General features: G+C 33.0%; 1 protein-coding gene across 1 annotated transcript in view; it reads left to right on the top strand.

Annotated features, from left to right (window-relative positions):
• Positions 1-18,476, top strand: part of LOC128552094 (epidermal growth factor receptor-like) — a gene marked incomplete at its 3' end in the record, with an annotated part of 48,658 nt that extends 30,182 nt beyond the window's left edge. Inside the window, exons 5-8 of the mRNA XM_053533101.1 lie at positions 7,837-7,920; positions 11,152-11,279; positions 17,017-17,113; positions 18,369-18,476. Coding sequence (XP_053389076.1) covers positions 7,837-7,920; positions 11,152-11,279; positions 17,017-17,113; positions 18,369-18,476 — 417 coding nt within the window. The remainder of the gene's footprint in view (positions 1-7,836; positions 7,921-11,151; positions 11,280-17,016; positions 17,114-18,368) is intronic.
• Positions 18,477-22,230: the final 3,754 nt, after the last annotated feature.

Here is a 22,230-nt window from a genome sequence, read left to right as displayed (position 1 = left end):
CTCAATATACAGAATGTATGTCTTTATCATGTTTGTTAGCTTTGAATAACATTTATATAACAAAAATATTTTGAGCTAAAAAAAACAAATTATGATCAGTAAGCAGTACAGATTGGTGTTCAAACTCACTTAATGTTGCAATCATAATAAAATGCAAATTTGTTATTTTGTTTGCCTACCTGTTATATTGTCTTTAAACAAATTATTGATGCAAAAACAAGTTAAGTGCACTTAGCTTGTTTTTGCATTTAAAATATATGCATTTATATGATATTTTATGAGTGCAAAAACAAGCCAAGTGCACTTGTCCTGTTTTTGCTCTCATCAAAACTTGGTTTGCAGATAGCAGGTTTTTGCAAACTTCTGAAAAAAAGGGTTTTTTAAATAAAAACTTGAAAAAATAAATGGTGGGCAGATGTATGACATCATTTTGGACTAAAATATGCAAAAAAGTGATTTTTGAAAAAAATGTCAGTTATCCAGTTTTTGCGCTCATATGACGACTTACAGTAAATGAAGATGTTACTTTGGATACTGATGTTATAAAAAAATATCGATATTATAAACCGTCTAAAATACTTAAATTTTTTGTTGCAGATAAATCTGACGACCCTAATAAATTATATATAAACCAAATCAAGGATATATTAGGCAATGTTAATAAGGATATCTCAAGTTTAAATGGTAAAATAGTTAGCAAATCAAAATCGAAAGATCCAAATATACAAAACGAAGCTGAAGAATTAAGATATGAACAAAAAAAATTAATAGAGTACAAAAATCGGGTGATAAATAATCTTAATTTGGCTCCTACATATGGACAAGGAATAAAACATCCTAATCCATATAAAGTTTCACCAAATGGGCAATATGGTAATTTAATTGTTGACTTAAATAAACTTTATGGTCAAAACAAATTGATTGCTAAAATAAAAACACTGGAAAAGAAGTTATTAACGTTAAGGTAGATAATGATTTAATTGATTTGATTAATAAAAGATATAACAATAATAAAAAACATTCAATACTTTCTAGGAAAATATTTAAAGAATTAACAGAAAAATCAGGATTACCTATCAATAAAAGATCTATGAAATTTAAAAAAGTAATTAGGGGTCAAGGTTATGACGTTTGTCCATGCAATCCAAAAGAACTGGTTAATGACTTAGAGCTTATTTGTTTGTTTGTTTGTTTGTTTGTTTTGGGTTTAACGCCGTTTTTCAACAGTATTTCAGTCATGTAACGGCGGGCAGTTAACCTAACCAGTGTTCCTGGATTCTGTACCAGTACAAACCTGTTCTCCGCAAGTAACTGCCAACTTCCCCACATGAATTATCAGAGGTGAAGGACTAATGATTTCAGACACAATGTCGTTTATCAAATAGTCACGGAGAACATACGCCCCGCCCGAGGATCGAACTCGCGACCCCGCGGTCCGTAGACCAACGCTCTTACCTACTGAGCTAAGCGGGCGGGCTTAGAGCTTATTTGTGGTTCAATTGATGCTGGAAATAACAATAAAGAACTAACAAATGAAGGTATTAGCATAATTGATGAACTATTAAAAATAAATAAATTGTTACCAGAACAACATGAAATGTTATATAAAAAAATATTTTTCTTGAATATATAAATGGAACAAAAAATAGTGTTAAGTTCTGAAGCAGTTAAAAACTATAATAAAAATACTCCAAACGATTTTACAGTCAGATTCAGCCTTTCCTTAATTTGTATTAACACTATGACTTACTCTTGGCATAATATTAGTGATGAATACGATAATAAAATTCGTTATAATAATGGTAAAGAAGATTGGAAAGATATCATATTTACAAATGGTTCTTACAGTTATACGGACATTAATAATTATATCAGGAAAACACTAATAAGCAATTGTGATTTTGAAGAATTTGATAAAACAAACATTGCTCCAATAAGTTTGGAGTGTAAGTAGTTTTAAAATCCTAATTTCAATTCATGATATTTTTAAGTTGGATTTAAGAATGTCAAATTTTCATACATTGCTTGGATTTGAGAATTTTTTTTAGACAATATCGAATGGGGAACTACAACACCAAATATAACTAACTCTGTAGATACAATTTACATTCATTGTGATCTTATTGATAATTCACTTGTTGATGGTAATTTTAGTGATATTATCTATGCTTTAAGTACTGCAGATTTAACAAGAGCTTATCCATTTACAAAAGCACCACAAAGAGTTGGATATTCTGAAATTAATAAAAATATTATAAATTCAATTAGAATACATATTACAGATGTGTTTGGTAGAATAACCAATCTTAATGAAGTTGAAACAAGTTTTACACTAATTTTAAAAGAAAATATAAATATATAATGTACAAAAACGTTTATGATAAAAATAAAGGAATATTTATTTATGTTGATGCTCAAACCGGAGAAGAAATTATACAAGGTTCAGGTATCTTTGACACTTTAACAAAATTGTTTTCATCTTCTGTTGCATCTTCAATTGGTATTGCTGGAAAAAAGCCCTGGAAACTGCAGGAAAAACTGCCCTTGAAAGTGGAACGAAAAAGATTGGAATTTAGTCGGGAATTTAGCTGCTAATAAAATTACAGAAAAATGAAAAAGTTTTAAAAAGCCTGTAACATCTGCTGTTGGTAATTTAATTGCTAAGGAATTACAAAAAAACAAAAAACAAATAATAGTAAAAAATAATGAGGAGGATATTGATATAAGAATAAATAAAATATTGTCAGGATCTGGAAGACATAAACATATTAACAGATTAATTTATAAAAAATAAAATAATATATAATATACATGTTTAGAACAAAACGGTATTGTGGAAGATACGAACTAACTCCTATTCAGTTAGGTACACCTTTAATATCTGTCTTGGGAAATAATGTTACACTTTACAATTAATGATAGAAGTTCATATTTTGATTGGTTTAATGGTTATTTTGAAGTAAGTTCTAAAGTTAATAAACTTGCTGATGGTAATAATTATGGTAATGATGATCAAATTGCTTTAATTAATAATGCAGCTTCAATAATTGATCAGCTAATAATTAAACAAAATGGAAAAATTGTCTATGATTGTAATAATTTATACAAGGTAATAAATGTAAAAAAATTAGTTAAACTATCTAAGGATTATGCAGAATCAACTGGAACAAACGAATTTATTTATTTAGCTACATATCATAGTGGTTTTGCTTCTAGAAAGGTATTAATCCAGGGTGGTAATGAGGTAAATGCTAAAATTCCGTTAAATAATTATTCATTTTTTCAGGGTTTGGAACAAAAAATGTTACCCCAAGTCAAATCCGAATAACGATTCAACTGACAAATGATGATGAATTAATTTACAGAGTTAATGCTGCTAATGCAGGTAGGGTAATTGTAACTAAATTAATTTTGTGGGTTCCACGTTTAATTTTTAATCCATATGGACTTAATTTAATTTCTGAAAGAAATATGAAAGCAACAAGTTGGAAATACCTCCGGGAAATGATAACACAAGCAACAGATACACAACAGACTAACATAATTTTTAGAATAACAGCTGGTGTAAAAAAAAAACGAACATGTGTTTGTTTATTTACAACGACTTGATAAAAGTAATTCGCAAGAACATAACCCACATTTATTAGATACATTTAAAGCTAATGCAGCAAATAATAATTCCAGGCTGGAATCTTGCCGTCTTAAAGTTGGTTATGGTGTTTTTTATCCCGAAACGGAATATACAAGTATATCAAGAATTTATGATGATTTTCTTAATTATTTTCATAAACAAATTAATAAAACCACTTGAAGTCTCTTAAATACATTCAGTTTTCAAAGTTTGTTTGGATTTGTTCATTTTAACTGAGAATTTAAAAAGGAAGGAATTACAGAAGGTCCTAAGCATATTACATTAACAGCTAAATTAAATGTTCGGCCAGCAGCTAATATCCGTGTTTACACAATTGTTTTGTATGAAGAAACAGTTGAAATAAATACTATTGGAAATGAACTTGTTATTGTGTAAATAAAATATATATAAAATATATAATGACATCAAATTATATTGAATATAAAGTAGATTTAACAGATAGACAGAAAAAAAAAATTGGCAAGAGCTTACAACAACAAAATTTCACACACTTTTAGATTAAAATATGAACAATTGCGTGGAAAATTTCCTTTACTTTTAACAAAAACACAGATTAATCAAATTGAAAAGTCTATTAGGAATAAGAAGGGATTAGAAATTACAATTTCAAAAAAAACAAATGTCCAGTCAAGGTCAAAATGGAGGATTTTTGGGAGCTTTGGCTGGTCTGTTAGGTCGAACAGTACTGCAAAAATAGCTGCAAAAATAGCTCCAAAATATTAGGACCGTTAGGCGTTGGAGCTTTGTCTGCACTTGCCAGTACTGGTGTTAGTAAAATACTTGGAAATGGTATGATTTCGGTAGCTAATAATAAGATAAGAGAAACATGATATCACCATATCTTACACCAAAGAAAACAATTAGTGAGAACTGGAGTAATAAAGCTAACTCAAAAACAAAAACAAGACGGTGGGTTCTTAGGTATGTTGGCTGCTAGTCTTGGAATACCTTTGATTACATCCTTGTTAAGTGGAAAAGGTATACAGATTGATTCTCAACGAAGTCCTTACAGACGAATTCCTATTGTAAAAACAAATAAAATTTATAAACAAAACAATTTCTAACTTTGACATTGAACAATGGGTAAAACAATTTAAAATTGAAAACTTTAGGGGTATATTTAGTAGAAATAATATACCAAAACATCAATAACAAACAAGTGTGGAATTATAAATTTGGACGACTCTGTTGGGTCTGGAACACATTGGGTTTATTATATAAATAAAATATACTTTGACCCATTTGGACTTCCTCACCAAAAGAAGTAATTAATTACATCCCGGATGTAAAATACAATAACATACAATATCAAGACAAAACAAGTGTATTATGTGGTTACTATTGTTTATTTTTCATTAAAATGTTACAAGACAAAGTACCGTTGTATGATTTACTGTACAAAATACTAAATATTCATAATCAAAGAAAAAATGAACAAACAATTATGAATTATTATAATCAATAAGGACAAAACTATTGTAAATTGTTTTTCAGTGTGGAGTTTAAAGTTTTCTTCCGGGTTTTTAATAAAATATATTTTAAATAAAATATATGTTTTCTTCACTTTGTTAAAACCTGCGGTTAAACCAGAGTTTTTCATTTGGTTAAACCAGACGTTTTCACAGTACCAAGGATACTGGTTCAGCAGTGGTCAGTTTGGTTTAAGGGTAAGAGGTCAAAATGAGGTCAAAGTGCCAGTTTCGGTATTTTCTATACTACTCATCAGTAAATATGGTCAAGTTCGACTTTGGCTACAAACCACCAATTTTTGACATAGTTATGGCCCCTTTCCAACTTAAAATTTGCCAAACTCATAGTTTTCGGACAATAACTCATGAAAGGTCTGGCAGATTTAAATAAATTTTGGTACACAGGTGTAACATCATAAAATACAGGCCAGGTTCAACTTTGGCTACAAACCACCAATTATTTGACGTAGTTATGGCCCGTTTCCCACTTAAAAATTTTATTGTAAATTTCATCTGCAGTTTGGACTCCTTAAAATATTTTCCAACAAAGTATCTTGGGCAGGCAGGCACCGCTGAAAAGATCGGCTTTTTTTTAAAGTTTTGCCTAAAATAACCTCTCCTCTAATATTTAAAGGCTTACAATGTACAAGACACGCATCCTTTAGCACTTGCTATCTTATTCAAGCTCAGTTCAGTGTTTAAAACAAACGTTACATAAGACATTTTTATATTCCAAAACGTTACAGGCATAGTCACAAGATTGCACTGGCTTGTGGTCCTCTACTTTGTTTATTAAACCTACCTACCTTTGGTTTCATTTCAGAGCGCCATATGGGCCAGAGTTTTAGACAGAGTTCAATAAGGAACTATTTTTAAACATCTCAGATGTATAAGGCTTTCGTGTAAGCTATGTTTTATGTAGCAGTTGCTAGTCACGCCCTACCAAATCTATTCAAGCTAGACAATGTTTTGGACCGTGATATTGTTTCTATCTTTCCGTCTTTAATGAACATAAGAGTGATGATCAATCCATGGAATTTTTTTCTGGTAAGAGATTAGAACAAAGTATTGATGATAGTAAGATTGTGTACTGCAGTTCTTGAGCAAGAGAATCATGCACTCAATAGTCTAGTGGTAGAGCGTCCGCTTCGAGTGCGGGAGGTCGTGGGTTCGATCACCGGCCGCGTCTTACCAAAGACGTGAAAAATGATACCAGTAGCTCCCTTGCTTGGTGCTCAGCATTAAAAGGGAAACTGGCCTCTTCTCTCGTACCCTGGTGGCGAAATGAGGTGTCGAGAGTGATTAATATAAGTTGTAGAACTTGCTTCACAATCGACCTAACATAAATTATGTATAAACTAAGAGAATCATGTTTCTGTAAGCTTTGACGTCTCTATCGAATAGAACATCTATGGGATCATAAGTTTGAAATTTAAGCGGTGGAATTCCTTTACTTTAAATGCATTTTTACATTTTCTGAAATTTCAGCGGAGAGATTCCTTTACGTTAGGTGTATTTTTACATTTTCTGAAATTTCAGCGGAGGGATTCCTTTGCGTTAAGTGTATTTTTACATTTTCTGAAATTTCAGCGGAGGGATTCCTTTACATTAAGTGTATTTTTACATTTTCTGAAATTTCAGCGAAGGATTCCTTTATATTAAATGTATCTTTACATTTTCTGAAATTTCTGCCGAGGGATTCCTTTACTATAAATATTTATTTAACATTTTCTGAATTAGTCTTTCTAATCCTAATAATACTTTAATCAATTTATACTATCTGAGATTTTTAACAGCTACCGTTTCTACATATTTTACAGACTCCAAAGTGTTCAAGGTCGAGCTATTGTTATCCCCTTCTTCCTGTCATCGTTTGATCCTCATCCGTTCGTCAACAGGTGTACTGTAAAACAGCTGAACCTCTATATTTATGAAATTTACTTAAAGTATATATAACTATACAATATTGGAAAACATTTATAATGGCCAAAATTATAACCTTCAAATTTGTAAAAATTAACATATTTCACGTTGCATACACATTATAGGCAACATGGCCACATTGCTCAAATAACCCCAAACGTAATGCCTTTATAGTTGTGATAATTGCCAGGTTTCACATAATGAACCTTGCATCGAATGTACCCGTTCATAAGATCTCATACAAGTATTATATTTGGCACGATGTCTTTTAATAAAACTATATATATCCATGGCACTTGAAAAAATAACACACAAAATTGCCATACTTCACTATTTTGTTAACACATTAAAGACTATATTTTACCATTTTGTTGACACATTAGAAACCACATTTCATTTTCTTGTGAACACATTAAGATATCTCTTAACATCATTTTGTTCTCCTTTTTTGAGCGGTGAAAGTTACAAAGGTGGTCGTAAGAGTAACGAACCATACATTTGTGCTCAATATTGATTCCATAGCACCAGTGCTGTAGGGTTATATCATTTGAATGAACGGATATTTCCATATTCTAAATATTTCAATATGAATGTACATATTATAATATAGCCTTAAGGCTGTACAGTTTTAAAGGTTAGCAGTATAAGGCAATCCTGGAAAGGATACTGTCCGGAACTCATTAAATCTACAATAATAACAAGAGTAATACATATTATAATTATAATACAGTTATTTTACAAGACCCATTAAGACGGTGAGAAAGTATTATTGAACAGGGTTTATAATTACAGGTCCACCATGCCAAGAAAACTGTTACAAAAATGCAACACAATCTGGTCAATGTTGGGGGAGTTCACCAGATATGTGTCAGAATTGTAAGTTCTTTTTTTCTATTTATTAAAATATTCCCTTTTAGGACGCAACGAATTGATCTATAGTTCGTTGCATATTCTTTAGGAAAATTTATGGCAGAGCGAGCAGAAACCCTAAAAATGCTTGATTAATATAATTATTCAAATATTTATCAGTTTAAACAATTCGATTGGACAGATGATAAGCTGTAATGCTTAAATCTAAATAATTTTTCTAGATGATGCTACATACCAAATATAAAAGCCCTAGGCCGTGTGGTTTTGTACAAGAAGATTTTCAAAGCTTTCCTATATATGTCTATATAAACCATGTGACCCCCGGGCGGGGCCATATTTGACCCTAGGGGGATAATTTGAACAATCCTGAAAGAGGACCACTAGATGATGCTACACACCAGATATCAAAGCCCTAGGCCCTGTGGTTTTGGACAAGAAGATTTTTAAAGTTTTTCTCTTCTGTTGCCATGGCAACCAGAGTTCTGCATGGAATTCAATTCTTTAAATAAATTTGAAAGGGGGCCACCCAAGAATCATTCCAGTGAAGTTTGGTGTAATACTGCCGTGTGATTTTCAAGAAGAAGATTTTTTAGAAAATGTTGACGGACACACGACACACGACGCACGACTGACGACGGACGACGGACATTGAGCGGTCACAAAAGCTCACCATGAGCCTTTGGCTCAGGTGAGCTAAAAAGAAAATAGTGGATTGAATATTTCTTAGTGAAATGCCAGTCAGTGGTGGTCTACTACCCTAAAATGGCGCATATTTGCTCTTGTCCGCACAAAAAAGCCCTATTATTTCGGTTTCGACATGCAAAACACGCCATCGCTAGAGTATTAACATGGAAACCGTCTCATTTCATGCAGAATATATCCTAGCAGTGAAAATGTGTGATTAAAGCACTCGTTCTACACGAATGGGAAATTAAGGATCTATTTACTTGGACTTCTATCGATACACCACGCTACGGTAGCACATTTTCGACCAAATTACTGATCTTTTTCCTACTACAAAAATAATGTTTGAGCAGTATTTTGTTGTACAAGGAGCAGCATACCCGCTACCAGCCAATACATCATGTATAGAAGGCATCATACTCGCTCCCAGCCCATACATCATGTTACGAAGGCATCATACCCGCTCCCAGCCCATACATCATGTTTAGAAGGTATCATACCCGCTCCCGGACCATACAACATGTTTAGAAGGCATCATACCCGCTCCCAGCCAATACATCATGTTTAGAAGGTATCATACCCACTCCCGGACCATACAACATGTTTAGAAGGCATCATACACGCTCCCAGCCCATACATCATGTTTAGAAGGTATCATACCCGCTCCCAGCCCATACAACATGTTTAGAAGGCATCATACCCGCTCCCGGACCATACAACATGTTTAGAAGGCATCATACCCGCTCCCAGCCCATACAACATGTTAAGAAGGCATCATACCCACTCCCGGACCATACAACATGTTTAGAAGGCATCATACCCGCTCCCAGCCCATACAACATGTTTAGAAGGCATCATACACGCTCCCGGACCATACAACATATTTAGAAGGCACCATATCCGCTCCCGGACCATACAACATGTTTAGAAGGCATCATACCCGCTCCCAGACCATACAACATGTTTAGAAGGCATCATACAGTTTCCCGGACCATACAACATGTTTAGAAGGCATCATACCCGCTCCCGGACCATACATGATGTTTAGTAGGCATCATACCCGCTCCCAGACAATACATCATGTTTAGAAGGTATCATACCTGCTTCCGGACCATACAACATGTTTAGAAGGCATCATACACGCTCCCAGCCCATACGTCATGTTTAGAAGGCATCATACCCGCTCCCAGCCCATACAACATGTTAAGAAGGCATCATACCCGCTCCCAGCCCATACAACATGTTTAGACGGCATCATACCCGCTCCCTGACCATACAACATGTTTAGAAGGCATCATACCCGCTCCCAGCCCATACAACATGTTTAGAAGGCATCATACCCGCTCCCAGCCCATACAACATGTTTAGAAGGCATCATACCCGCTCCCGGACCATACAACATGTTTAGAAGGCATCATACCCGCTCCCAGCCCATACAACATGTTTAGAAGGCATCATACACGCTCCCGGACCATACATCATGTTTAGAAGGCATCATACCTGCTCCCGGACCATACAACATATTTAGAAGGCATCATACCCGCTCCCAGCCCATACATCATGTTTAGAAGGCATCATACCCGCTCCCAGCCCAAACAACATGTTTAGAAGGCATCATACCAGCGCCCAGCCCATACAACATCATACCCGCTCCCGGACCATACAACATGTTTAGAAGGCATCATACCCGCTCCCGGCCCATACAACATGTTAAGAAGGCATCATACCCGCTCCCGGCCAATACAATATGTTTAGAAGGCATTTAGAATATGCTAGGTATATACGGTGATTCATTAATGGACAAGGTTCACTTAAGCCTTATATGGCCTACTCTATTTTGAAAAAAAAAATCAAATTTTTGATAATTGAAGCAAATTACACATTGTTTGCTACCAGAGTGCTTATCTTCTGTACTATCTTTTTGAAACAGAATTATTATTTTGTTCAAAACATGTCACTGAATATTGCTGAAAACACAAAATTTTGAGAAAGCGTGCATGTTTTGAAATATTTCTTTCGCATGAATTTATAGATATTAAAACGCATTACCGTTTTTGTTACCTGTATTTGCTTACAATGAAGTACGTTCGGAAGGAATAAGATTTGTGGACAGAGAATGTTTAAAGATATGGTATTATTTTACTATTTAAGTAGTTAGTAAGTACGTTTAGACGACTGGAAATTTGTTTTAGCTTATATTTTCAGCTAATAACGACAATGATTTTCTTCAACTATATTTCGGAAATGAAAATTGCTCAGTAATTACGAATCCTTTCAAGTTTGGGTCGGAAATAATAAACTTGCAAAAAGAGTTTCGCATGGACACCGTTTCATTGAAACCAAAGCGACAATGGCGAAAGGAAACAACAGCCTTGAAAATATTTAAAAAAAAAACAAAAATAAAAATAAATAAAATGCGCATTATAATATGTCTTAGCTTGAAAATTAAACATTATTTTACATTAGTTTCAGTCTATAAATAAATAGATGAATATTATCAAAATGTTTAGTTAATTGCAATTCGTACTTTTATATTATATTACAAATTTACAGTGAACTATATTAAGGAAGTATGTGTTGAAGAATGTGGGGGACGTCGATGTTTTGAAAGTGACAAGAACATATGTTGTCATGCTGAATGTGCGGCGGGTTGTACTGGTCCTTTGAACACAGACTGTCTGGTTTGTATATCACGCTAAGTCAGTATTCTTATCTATACAAATTTGAATTTCTTTTTCCCAGAAGATAATACAAAAAAAGGACTGTTTAGATAGCCCAAACCCTATATTTCGAGAAACCTTTGATTATTACACTTTATCGATTTTTTTTTCAAGATGGCGTCCAATACTGCAGCGGTCCATTTTCTCTCAAAAAATATTTATTCACCAATGGATTATCAAAGGCTAAATATATTCATAGAAATCAATGTAAATATATTGTATTAATGTTACATTTAAAGAGAATTCCTATAGTTTTTTTCCTTTCATAGAATTTTTTTAAATTCACATATATGATAGGAAAATTTGTGCTGAAAACAATGAACAAATAAAAACAATAGGTCACCAGGCTTGTTTTTGTGAAAAATTGTTTTGAACACACCCACTGTTGCTGAAACTGCCAGCGATTTTTCAACATTTTCATAATTTTCTGCTTTTTTATAAATACCAACCAAAATATACATCCAGGCAGCACAATACGGTTTTTTCTTTTTACAGATTTTATTATATACTTATTTGATATCATAGTCATATTTGTAATACTCTATCCTTACAATAATGGGTACAAATGAAAAAAAAATATTGTTTCATATTTACTTTTGTGAAAAATTTTCAATGAAAAATACCCATAGTGAAGAATATTTTTTTTAATTTAAAAAAAACTCTTTCATAGAATTTTTTCTTTTTCTTCTTGTGTATAGATAATTGTATTGTGAGCATAAAAATGGCTAAAAATGTATGGGTCACCAGGCTAAATTTTATGTTAAGACCGCTAGAATACAACACCTGTTCGGACGGAAATGGCGCGAACCTGGCCAAATTGATTACTTGTATGTCTGCTAAAAGTTAAAAAAAAGTTTTAAAAATTCTTAATTCTTTCTATAATTGAATACTAAATAATCTGAAAGGTGATATTGTCTTATCAGTACTAAGTCAATTATCTTACATTATATGAACAACACTGTCTTTGTACTAAAATGCGATGTGAAAACACAACCACAAAAATAGCAAGATACCTGTCAGGCATGATACTTGTCAATACAACATAAACCAGTATCAACATTTGATTACTGATATAACTTATGAAAAATGTTATTTCATTCAAAATTCCTCATATTTAAGATTGTCTGTAACATGTTTCAACAAATGTTGACTTCAGTTCAGTTTTCCATAGAAAGTGTCGGCTGCGCAGAAAGATGCGCATAAAAAACTATAGGAATTCCCTTTAACTGTTGCATTAAATAAAAGGGCAAAATGCATTTTTTAAAAAGCTGACATTAACACGTAAACAAAGTGGGATTAATATAGTTATCGATAATAATAATATGTGATTTGCAAGGTATATGTTATGATAGCCGTGTGTACAATTTGCTAAACGCTAAACCATTCCCTTTTCAACACCGTATTCGACTTGCGCAGATGATCTCAATACTTACGTATGATTTTCGAATAAAGCTATGCTTGTATAAAAAAGATGTATACATTATTTCTCTGTGTCATCTGCAATAAAATTTGAATCGAAATAAAAACATGTTTGTCATTCAAGCACTTCAACCTATAAAAAATTTACCCTTTGGAGGCTATAATTATACTTTCAACGTGTGCGTGCATGTGTGTGTGTGTGTGTGTGTGTGTGAAAGCGTGTTGCATCTACGATTTTACATATGTTGCACAGCAATGCAAACACCATAGGTTTTTAAACACAAAATAAAGCGTCCTATTGAACAAAGTCAAAACGGTATGTGTTTCTGATATTGATCTTATCAGCTGTTGAATTAGTCATTGTAAAAATAAGGACGAAGACTGGTTACTACGTTCCAAGGACGCAGTCTCTAAAAACCAAGCTCTGTGCACAGCAGTGTATGCATGTACATTATATGTGAAACGATAGCCGTATACACAAAAACAACGTCAAAGTAAAATAAAATGATCAATATAACACCCTAATCACACAAAGGACACACTGGGAAGCCTAAACTGGTTAATTTTCCGAAAACATCATTCTTCGTCCTTACCATTGGTACGAATAAGATTGAGTGATGTTGTTCTTTCAATTGTCTCACATAATACGACTCGACATTATCAGGAATTTGCGATCTATACGCTGACAAGGGCTGCCTAAAACACCTGAATCCTAATTTTCTGTGGTTCTTTAAATATGCAAACATATATCTTGCAATAAAATATGAAACCGTTACGTTAATTTAAGTATACATACGAAGAAATAAACATCTCACCGATATGCAAAGAATTCAATAAAATATCGGTTGGAAGATCTCGTTCTATAGAAGTCCTAGATTAGAAGCTGGAAATATGACACATTTTTGTATGTATTTATCTTACTTTTATGAATTATATACCTTGCTCACTACCTATCTATTTAGCAAAACATATACTGTTAAAGTGAATAAAGCATGGCGAGGATTATGATTTTATTATTTTGTTAAAAAAGCAGAATGCTATTAGATAAAGAAACAAGGATTAAAATGAAAAGTTTAAGCGCAGTACTCCCAAATCGAAACTCCAAAGCAGTTTATGTAATGATGTGTACATTTTAATATATACACAAAAATGAATAAACAGAAAACTAGACTAAAATAAGCAATTTAAAGAATACAGTTTGGCGTCACATACAACAGTCAACTGCAAAAACCCGACTGGGGAATTTTAAACCTGTTAAAGTAATGGCCGCCAGGTGAATTTCTACAGGACATAATTATTAGAAACAGTTTAATCCCTGCCAAAATGAACACGTAGCGTCCAACGTAAAGAGGTTTACCACCAAACCTACGGTATGTCTCAATCCAACGGGGTAGTATGGAACTGTAAAACACTAATCATATTTTTAAGGGGTTAAATGTCACTTATGATAACGGAACCGTAATGAAGGAGGTCATTTGTAATATATATAATACTGCCATTCAATTTCTAAACATAACTACGTTCTCACGCAAATCTGATTAATTGATCAATATGTATATAACATTATATTCGCGTAGGAGCGATTTCAAAACTTGAGAATGTGGGAAAGGGGTAGAAGTAACCGGAGTCCAACATTTCACACTTTTTGCATACCAGAGGTTCATTTCGAAGAAGAACCACTAATAGATATGAATGACCTTTCATAGATCGCCAAGTTTTTCCCGAATGATTTGAGCAACCCAAAGTACTCACTTTCTCTACAGTAGTGTACAATATTGTATGTTGTTTCGAGAATATACGTATTTTACATTTATCAACTGTTTTCTCCTGCGGTGATACAATGTGAATGTTGCCATACCTGAGGCAGCACACTATTGCACACACAAAAAACGATAACGATTGGAAACAGATATTGTCTTTTGTAATTCCTGGTGGGCAATAAGGGCAATACATTTCGTTAACAGAGTGAGTTTTTGTTAGTCTTGGTCCTAGCTAACTTCCAATGAAATCTGTTGCAGCTCAAGTTATCCAGCAAGCAATGTTGAGCTTTAAACATCAGGTGAATTTTCCGTCACTATATTATTTACATGAAATACTTGATAGAATTCAACTTACTTTCTCAGGAAACATTCTGTAGAAGCAGGACTCATTTTATTGTACGTCTTGACGTTCCTTGGAAATGTGACGCCGCCCTATAGAGTAATAAGTCATTTCATTTTCCTTAAGCAATTGCTACTCCAGATTCGATTGACAGAAATTAGCAAATTTCGACTTTAAGTATCCCGATGATCAATGGATGCCCATTTACTCCAGCTCATTCTAGTACTTTGTCGTATTGTTATTTGTTTTAATGAAAACTATTTGTATCACGCAATTTGAAATTGAAAGTCATTTGACCTATTTGCACATAAAAGAGACAAAGACCTACCTTTCTCAAATCCTTGCTTTGAACAGCTTTATTTCAATTATTTTTCACGTGATTCAAAGCATACTTAAAACTGACATGCGCACCGAACTTCCGGATCATACTGTCATTTTAACTTCAGTCTTTTTGAATATAGTTTCAACGTCGAGCGTTAGTAGTCAATAACATTATATGTAAGTATCCTCTAGTACTCGGATAATGCAGCTATACAAATAACAACAAGGACTTTCTAACAATGTAGTTCTTTTACTTGAAAGTGACGCAGTATAAATGACTTCACTAATTTGTAATAAAATATCTTAAAGTACTCGGGTACAGTTACGTTATCGTTATTAAATAAGCGACAGGCCTGATGCGTTTTGATAAAAGGGTCCCATAAATGTGTCAGTCAATATGGTCGGGGCGTTTAAATGCACTGACCTCCAGATTTTGGCTAAAATATGATCTTTCTTTCAAATTGAAGTTTGGTCATATTATGAACATTAGAATATGAGTTTTTGTTTCTAAACTATTTTAAAAATGCCAAATCAAGAAAAAAAGATGACCGCGTCTGGAATCGAACCCGGACCGCCGCGGCCATCAGTTCTCAGTACTTTTCTCAAACACTTGGCCCAACTGTTTTTTTCATGGAAAACCTGTGTAGATAACGTACACTCTTGAATTTGAGCAAAGTGTTTGAGAAAACGTAACTATACTGAATCATTCTTCTAAGCAGTGATCTATTCTTACAGTACAGAGACATCTCCCATCACAAACTAAACAATTTTATCAAGATTTTGATAAATCGTTGATATTAGATTTCAGCTATTGAAAATGTTGATATAATTTTAATAGATTTTAATACTAATATGAGGGATAAAGTTAAAAAAATAAAATAAATCGAAAATAACAAAATAATGTCTGAATTTCTTTTTAATGATGTCACGTGGTATTTTTATGGTCACGTGGTATTTGTGACAGCACTGGTTAATGTAGCGCCATGGGCGATATTGCTGCTGGCAATATTGATAGGTACATAAAGGATGTAAGGAAAGTTCGTTCCAAATGGAAAAAACATACATGAAAAGTAAGACATAAAGTTTTCAGTCATATTAAATGCTGGTATGTTAACATAATGCTGCTATAGAAATCTGGTTAATTTCAGATGGATGTTCTTATTGGAGAAAAAAAACACATTTTGTTCTATGTTTTAAACTTCAGCGTTTGTTCTTTCATTGATTCTAACACAACCATTTTATGTCAGATCTGTATTATTATTTGTACAATACAAATTCAACTACTATACTGTAAAACAAAATAAATAACTTCTAAATATATTGCAACGTATATGTACTATTAAGTAATTAAGTGACTTACTCCCATAAATTTGAGTGAAAAAAAGTCTACAAAATAAATATACAGTCAAACCTGTCTATGAAGACCACCCTTGGGAGAGCCAGAATGTGGTCTTTATTGGGAGGTGGTCTTTATTCACAAGTTAAAATACACTGTAAATGTTAAAATGGGAAACAAAACGTGTGGTTTTTAGAGCCATGTGGTCTCTGTTCAGAGTTGGTCTTTAACACTGGTTTGACTGTAAGTAAGGGAAACATTTTCACCTGGTACCATACATGAATCTCAGCTTATCTAATAGTAAACTTAAAACATGGTCATTGGTACTTTTTCAAATAATGGTATGAGTCTTTCCTGTGTTACTTTACATCTCAGTAAAATAATATGGTCTTTTGCATTACCGGAACGAACTTTCTTTACACCCTTTATAATTACTATTTTGACCCTATTCATAACATTTGTACACACAAGCCTGCTCATTTCGTGTTTACAGATGCTGTGTCTATAATTTTATTTATGTAGGCTTGCAGGAATTTCTACAATGACGACGGAACATGCCGTGCAAGTTGTCCAGATGGTAGATATACACTTGGCTCTCTGTGTGTTAAGGTTTGTCCAGGTAAGCGATGTTCTTATTTTGTTGCTTAAAAGTTCACAAAGTGCGAAAAAATGCAGGCAAAATGGGTCTCAAACCCGTTGAATAGCGTTTTTATGCAGTACTTATATATTCACATTATGCCTCGTATTGTTGGTTTATTATACCGAACGCTATCTTAGTCCGTCCAGTTTCATTTTCAGTAATTCGAAACTTCAGCACTTGGACATTGTTGCAAATGCATCAAAACGAAAATATGTAACATTTCTTTCAAAATATTTAGTATTTAAAGGCGCAGAACTGTCCCGGATTGTGGCCCCTTAATGTGGTCCCTTTCCAGGAATTGAAGCATCATTCAGTAAATTAACAATCGGTTTTTAGAATTGTATACCTATTTTACAAGCTGTTTAATTTTCATGTAAAATTACACTTTCTTTCTATGATTAATTGATGTTCAAATTTCAAAAACGTCAACTATCCATCGAATCCTTAAATATACTTACGATTTGTAGATGCACGATGTAATTTTATGGGATCAGTTAATTTTTTTTTTCACCAAATGTTTTCACTCCAGTCTGTATATTTCATAACAAAAATACATTATAAGTCCTTCATAAGGTAATAGAACGAAGTATAATTATTTTCAAACATTAACTTAACGTACATTTTAAGTCATGTGGTCCAGAATTTTTTTAATTCTGGTCAAGAGATTCCGAACTGTTTATTAAACACAAATATATACAGTTAAAAGAAATTCACAATAGAGTGTAACGTTAGTATTGTATCTATCTTGCTTGATAAGATTTTTCGAAAAGCGTTATGATACTTATAATTGAATGGAGGTAATTTCTCATGATTCTAATGGTATTAATTAACAATAATGACCGCTCCTTTAAAGTCAGTTTCGCGACAAAATAATGACGATAACAATAATCTACTCCAGTTCCCCAGACCTGTCCACTGTTCCCTAGTACTACTCTAATGCGCACTTGGTGTAAAAGTCAGTACTTCGTTCCACGCTGAATGAAGTCATGATTAGTAAATATATTCGATTTCTCCTTTCGTTTTAATGCTTATTGTTTTCTTTAGTAGAAAGTTTTGAAAAAGCCAGCAAAAACGCATTGATACCAGTACAAAAAAATCATAAACAAGAAATTGTAAAACTGGCTTGCAGTGGTGTAACTGAAACATGCCGGTGAACGAAATAAAACGTTTTCCTTTTTTCCTCTCAATAAGCTGTACTTATTTATAGATAGTGTTGATTTAATGTACTCTACAGATTATATGGAAAAGAAAAATGGTGCCTGTGTGATCCAATGTCCGGAGGGCAAATACTTCAACACTACAACGAATATGTGTCGCAAATGTAATGGACCCTGTTTTAAAAGTATGTATTTGTAGTACATTTCTGAAATTATTGTTCCTTCTCTTGAGAAGGAACATTTTAATTCGGTAAATCACACTTGACTGAGCTACTGATATCGAAAGCTGTTGTCATTACAAGCTGGCCAGTCAAACTCCGTGACCTTAGAAATAACCTCTGACGTTAAAACTATTATTTCCTAATTGAGGCGACTCTCTGACTGAACACGTCCGTGGATTACATATTACTAAACCCGAGGATGGTTGATTGATTCTTTTATTTCCTCCATTCTTGAAGAACATAACATATGTACAAACAGATAGACATATATCAGCAAATTTACATGTAAACAACTAAATATTATCGTTACCTTCAAATGCATGGTTAATATGTGAAAACAAACCCCATTGCGACCCTCTAATTATGCGCAACAAATTCATGCATCGAATCGTAATTGATTGACCGGGTCAATGTCTTATTGCCGTATTTACTCAACTGAAAGTGGTAACAGATTTAATTTGTTGTTGGATTTAATAATTTATGTTAAATAATAACTAGCGTAAATACCTACTTGACATTTTTTGGCAGTATAAAACAGACATTGCAACCAAAATTTTACAAGATGGTCATTATATATTTATATAGATGTGCCCTAGAAGGAACTTTTAATATGCTTTAACTTGTATTATTATTTGACTGTAATTTTCAACACACAATGTACTAGTGCCCAAATAACCTCGAGGTGATCAGCACACCACATACAATCAATGTAAATATACCCCAGAATTTAAGTTCGTTTAATTTTTCATTCATTAAATGATGGCTTTCAAAATTAACGCTTATTCTCACTATTATCATTCGATGTTGCTCATTGCAGACCTGGAGCGGTCTTCTGTGAATGTCCAGAAGTGATTATCAATCAGAGCGCACGGCAAAAATACGCAAACTTTTGCATGTCGGCGCGCATTTAATTTAAACATATTTTATTGTTTATAATACATGTGTATATATAATTACAGCAACATATAGATATTAACAATCAATTAAATTTTAGCAGTAGGGTCGGGCCACAAGTTCTGCCAACATTAGTAAACGGCCCTTCCCTTAAAAATTAACTATTACATAAAATTAATTACTTTTACCAGGAAGGTCTAATACGTATCAGTTGTTCCAGCTTTTACGAAATAAACAATTATAACACGTATTAAAAAAGATTGAAGAAAAGGCCAAAGTATGACTGAAACCAAAAAAAAAGATAAATATAGCTAGTTTAATGTTAGATATGATGTTGATATTGCTATTTTTCCGCGCACATTTAGTGTATGATATGTTAAAATAATGTCTAAATGTTACAACACACTAAATAGCTGTTCTTCTTTATTCTATATAAAATTGACATATTTCCAATGGCCGCAGCACACACCAGGACCCATTTTAAATGTCTGTAACTTATATTTTCTTGAAGAATTTTGTCAGTGCTGAATAAAAGTCAAAAAGAAAAGTGGGGGTCATGTTTGATGCAAGAAAAAAAAATTCAGTCAAACACACAAACTGCAAACTAAGCTAAAAAATGAGACTCCAAATTGTAGTGATGGTGTATGATCTAAGTTTCCATGAAAAATTCTGTCATATTGTTATTTCATTATGAAAATGCTACCTACATGTCAAGCATAGATCTGTAATGTGATTTTAGCCAAACAAAAATGCAAAGAAAATAAGGAAAATAGCTCTACAGAGCAAAAAAATCTGACGACTATTTGTATCCGTCATTATGCGACTGCCATTTTTTTCGCGCCATTTTCCCATTTAGTGTCTGTATGCCTATAAGACAAACTTTTTTCTCTGACATTGTGTCAGTTTCATTTGAAATCTGCAAGCAACTTAATTGCATAAAAAATACAGGTTTTAGCTTGATATCAACAGTTTCTAGGGTTTTATGGCATTTTCAGTAATAGAAGACAACGCGTCAGATTTTGCCAAAAATAGCTGTCGCGACTTAATTTTCAAGCAGTTTCCCTAACTAGCCTTGTTTTGCCCTGTTTTTGTCATTTTTTACTCTGATCTGCATACAAATTACACATTTAAACTGTTAAATATGTTCATTTTTACCTCTGATTCCAGAATTTAGCAATCTTTAGGCTATAAATATGCAGTTTTTGAAAAAATACACACAAAAAAACATTGCAAATGTGATATTTTTTGGTTTTATCCTCATTTACAACAAAATTGCAATGCATTTGTCATTTTCTATCACATTCTAATCAAAGTAGCCCATTTCCACCCTCATCTGGCCAGATTTCATCTATTACCAATGTGATCGTATAGGTTACAACACACTAAATAACTGTTCCTCTTTATTTTATATAAAATTGACATTTTCCAATGGCCGCAGCACACACCAGAACCCATTTTAAATGTCTGTAACATATATTTTCTTGAAGAATATTGTCAGTGCTGAATAAAAATCAAAAGAAAAGTGGGAGTCATGTTTGATGCAAGAAAAATATTTTCAGTCAAACACACAAACTGCAAAATAAGCTAAACAATGAGACCCAAAATTGTAGTGGTGGTGTATGATCTAAGTTTCCATGAAAAATTCTGCCATGTTGTTATTTCATTAAGAAAATACTACCTACATGTCAAGCATATATCTGTCATTGATTTTAGCAACATAATTGCAAAGAAAATAAGGAAAACAGCTCTACAGAGCAAAAAAAACAACAGAGGACTATTTGTATCCGCTATTTTGCGACTACAATTTGTTTTCGCGCCATTTTCCTATTTAGTGTTTGTATGCCTAAAGGTTAGGGTAAGGATTATCATGGTTGCAATATATATATATATTAAAAATACTTATCATTGAAACCGCTTGAATCCGGTATATACCGTAGTCTGTAATTTATCAAAGGCGCTCCAGGTCTTTTTAGTCACACTCGTTATGGTTAAAGGTCAGTAATTTAAATCCTTCTTTGTTTCATATAAAAAGCGACAACTTCAGGTCGTCTTTACGTATCTTTAGAGAACATCACTTTTTCCTACACCTATTTTTCATGAAAGTTCTATCACAAATTAACGAAAAAATGAAAAGAAAATAGGGGGTTATGTAGTGCCTAGTGAAATGCCAGTCAGTTGTGGTCTGCTACCCTAAAAATGGCACATATTTGCTCTCGTCCGCGCAGTAAACACCTACTTCCGGTTTCGATATGCAAAACTTGCCATGTGGGGTGTATGAACATGAAAACCGTCTCATTTCATGCAGAATGTATTCTAGTAGTGAAAAATGGTGATTAAAGCACTCGTTCTACACGAATTTGCGCAAAAAATGGGAAAATTAGGATCTATTTATTATGGACTTCTTTCGACTACACCACGGAAGCACATTTTCGACCGAATTACTGACCTTATCCCTTATCATGTGTTCGGGACATAATTTTTCTGATATATATCAAATCCTAATGAAAATATAGACATTGTTACAAAATATTTCAAAGTCAACCTTTCCGTAAAATTTCTTTGTAGTGCATTAATTTACTAAACATATATATTTTTCTCATCTTATCATGTTAACAGAAATATTTATATAAAAAAATTCTCAAACATTTGGAGAAAAATGGGACAACACGCTCAATAAAATGAAGTGCATGCAACCTATATTGAATTTTCATATTCAAAATGTAGAAAATAATGCAATTATTATGTCTTCACAATCAAATGTACACTTAAACATGGTTAATCAGATTTTGATAAACTATTGGATTTGTTCTAAACTTAACCAACT

The sequence above is a fragment of the Mercenaria mercenaria genome, unplaced genomic scaffold (assembly GCF_021730395.1).
Source record: "Mercenaria mercenaria strain notata unplaced genomic scaffold, MADL_Memer_1 contig_2030, whole genome shotgun sequence".
In the NCBI taxonomy this organism is placed as follows: domain Eukaryota; kingdom Metazoa; phylum Mollusca; class Bivalvia; order Venerida; family Veneridae; genus Mercenaria; species Mercenaria mercenaria.
The sequence above is the reverse complement of the archived record's forward strand: the minus strand, read 5'-3'. Positions and strand labels throughout refer to the sequence as shown.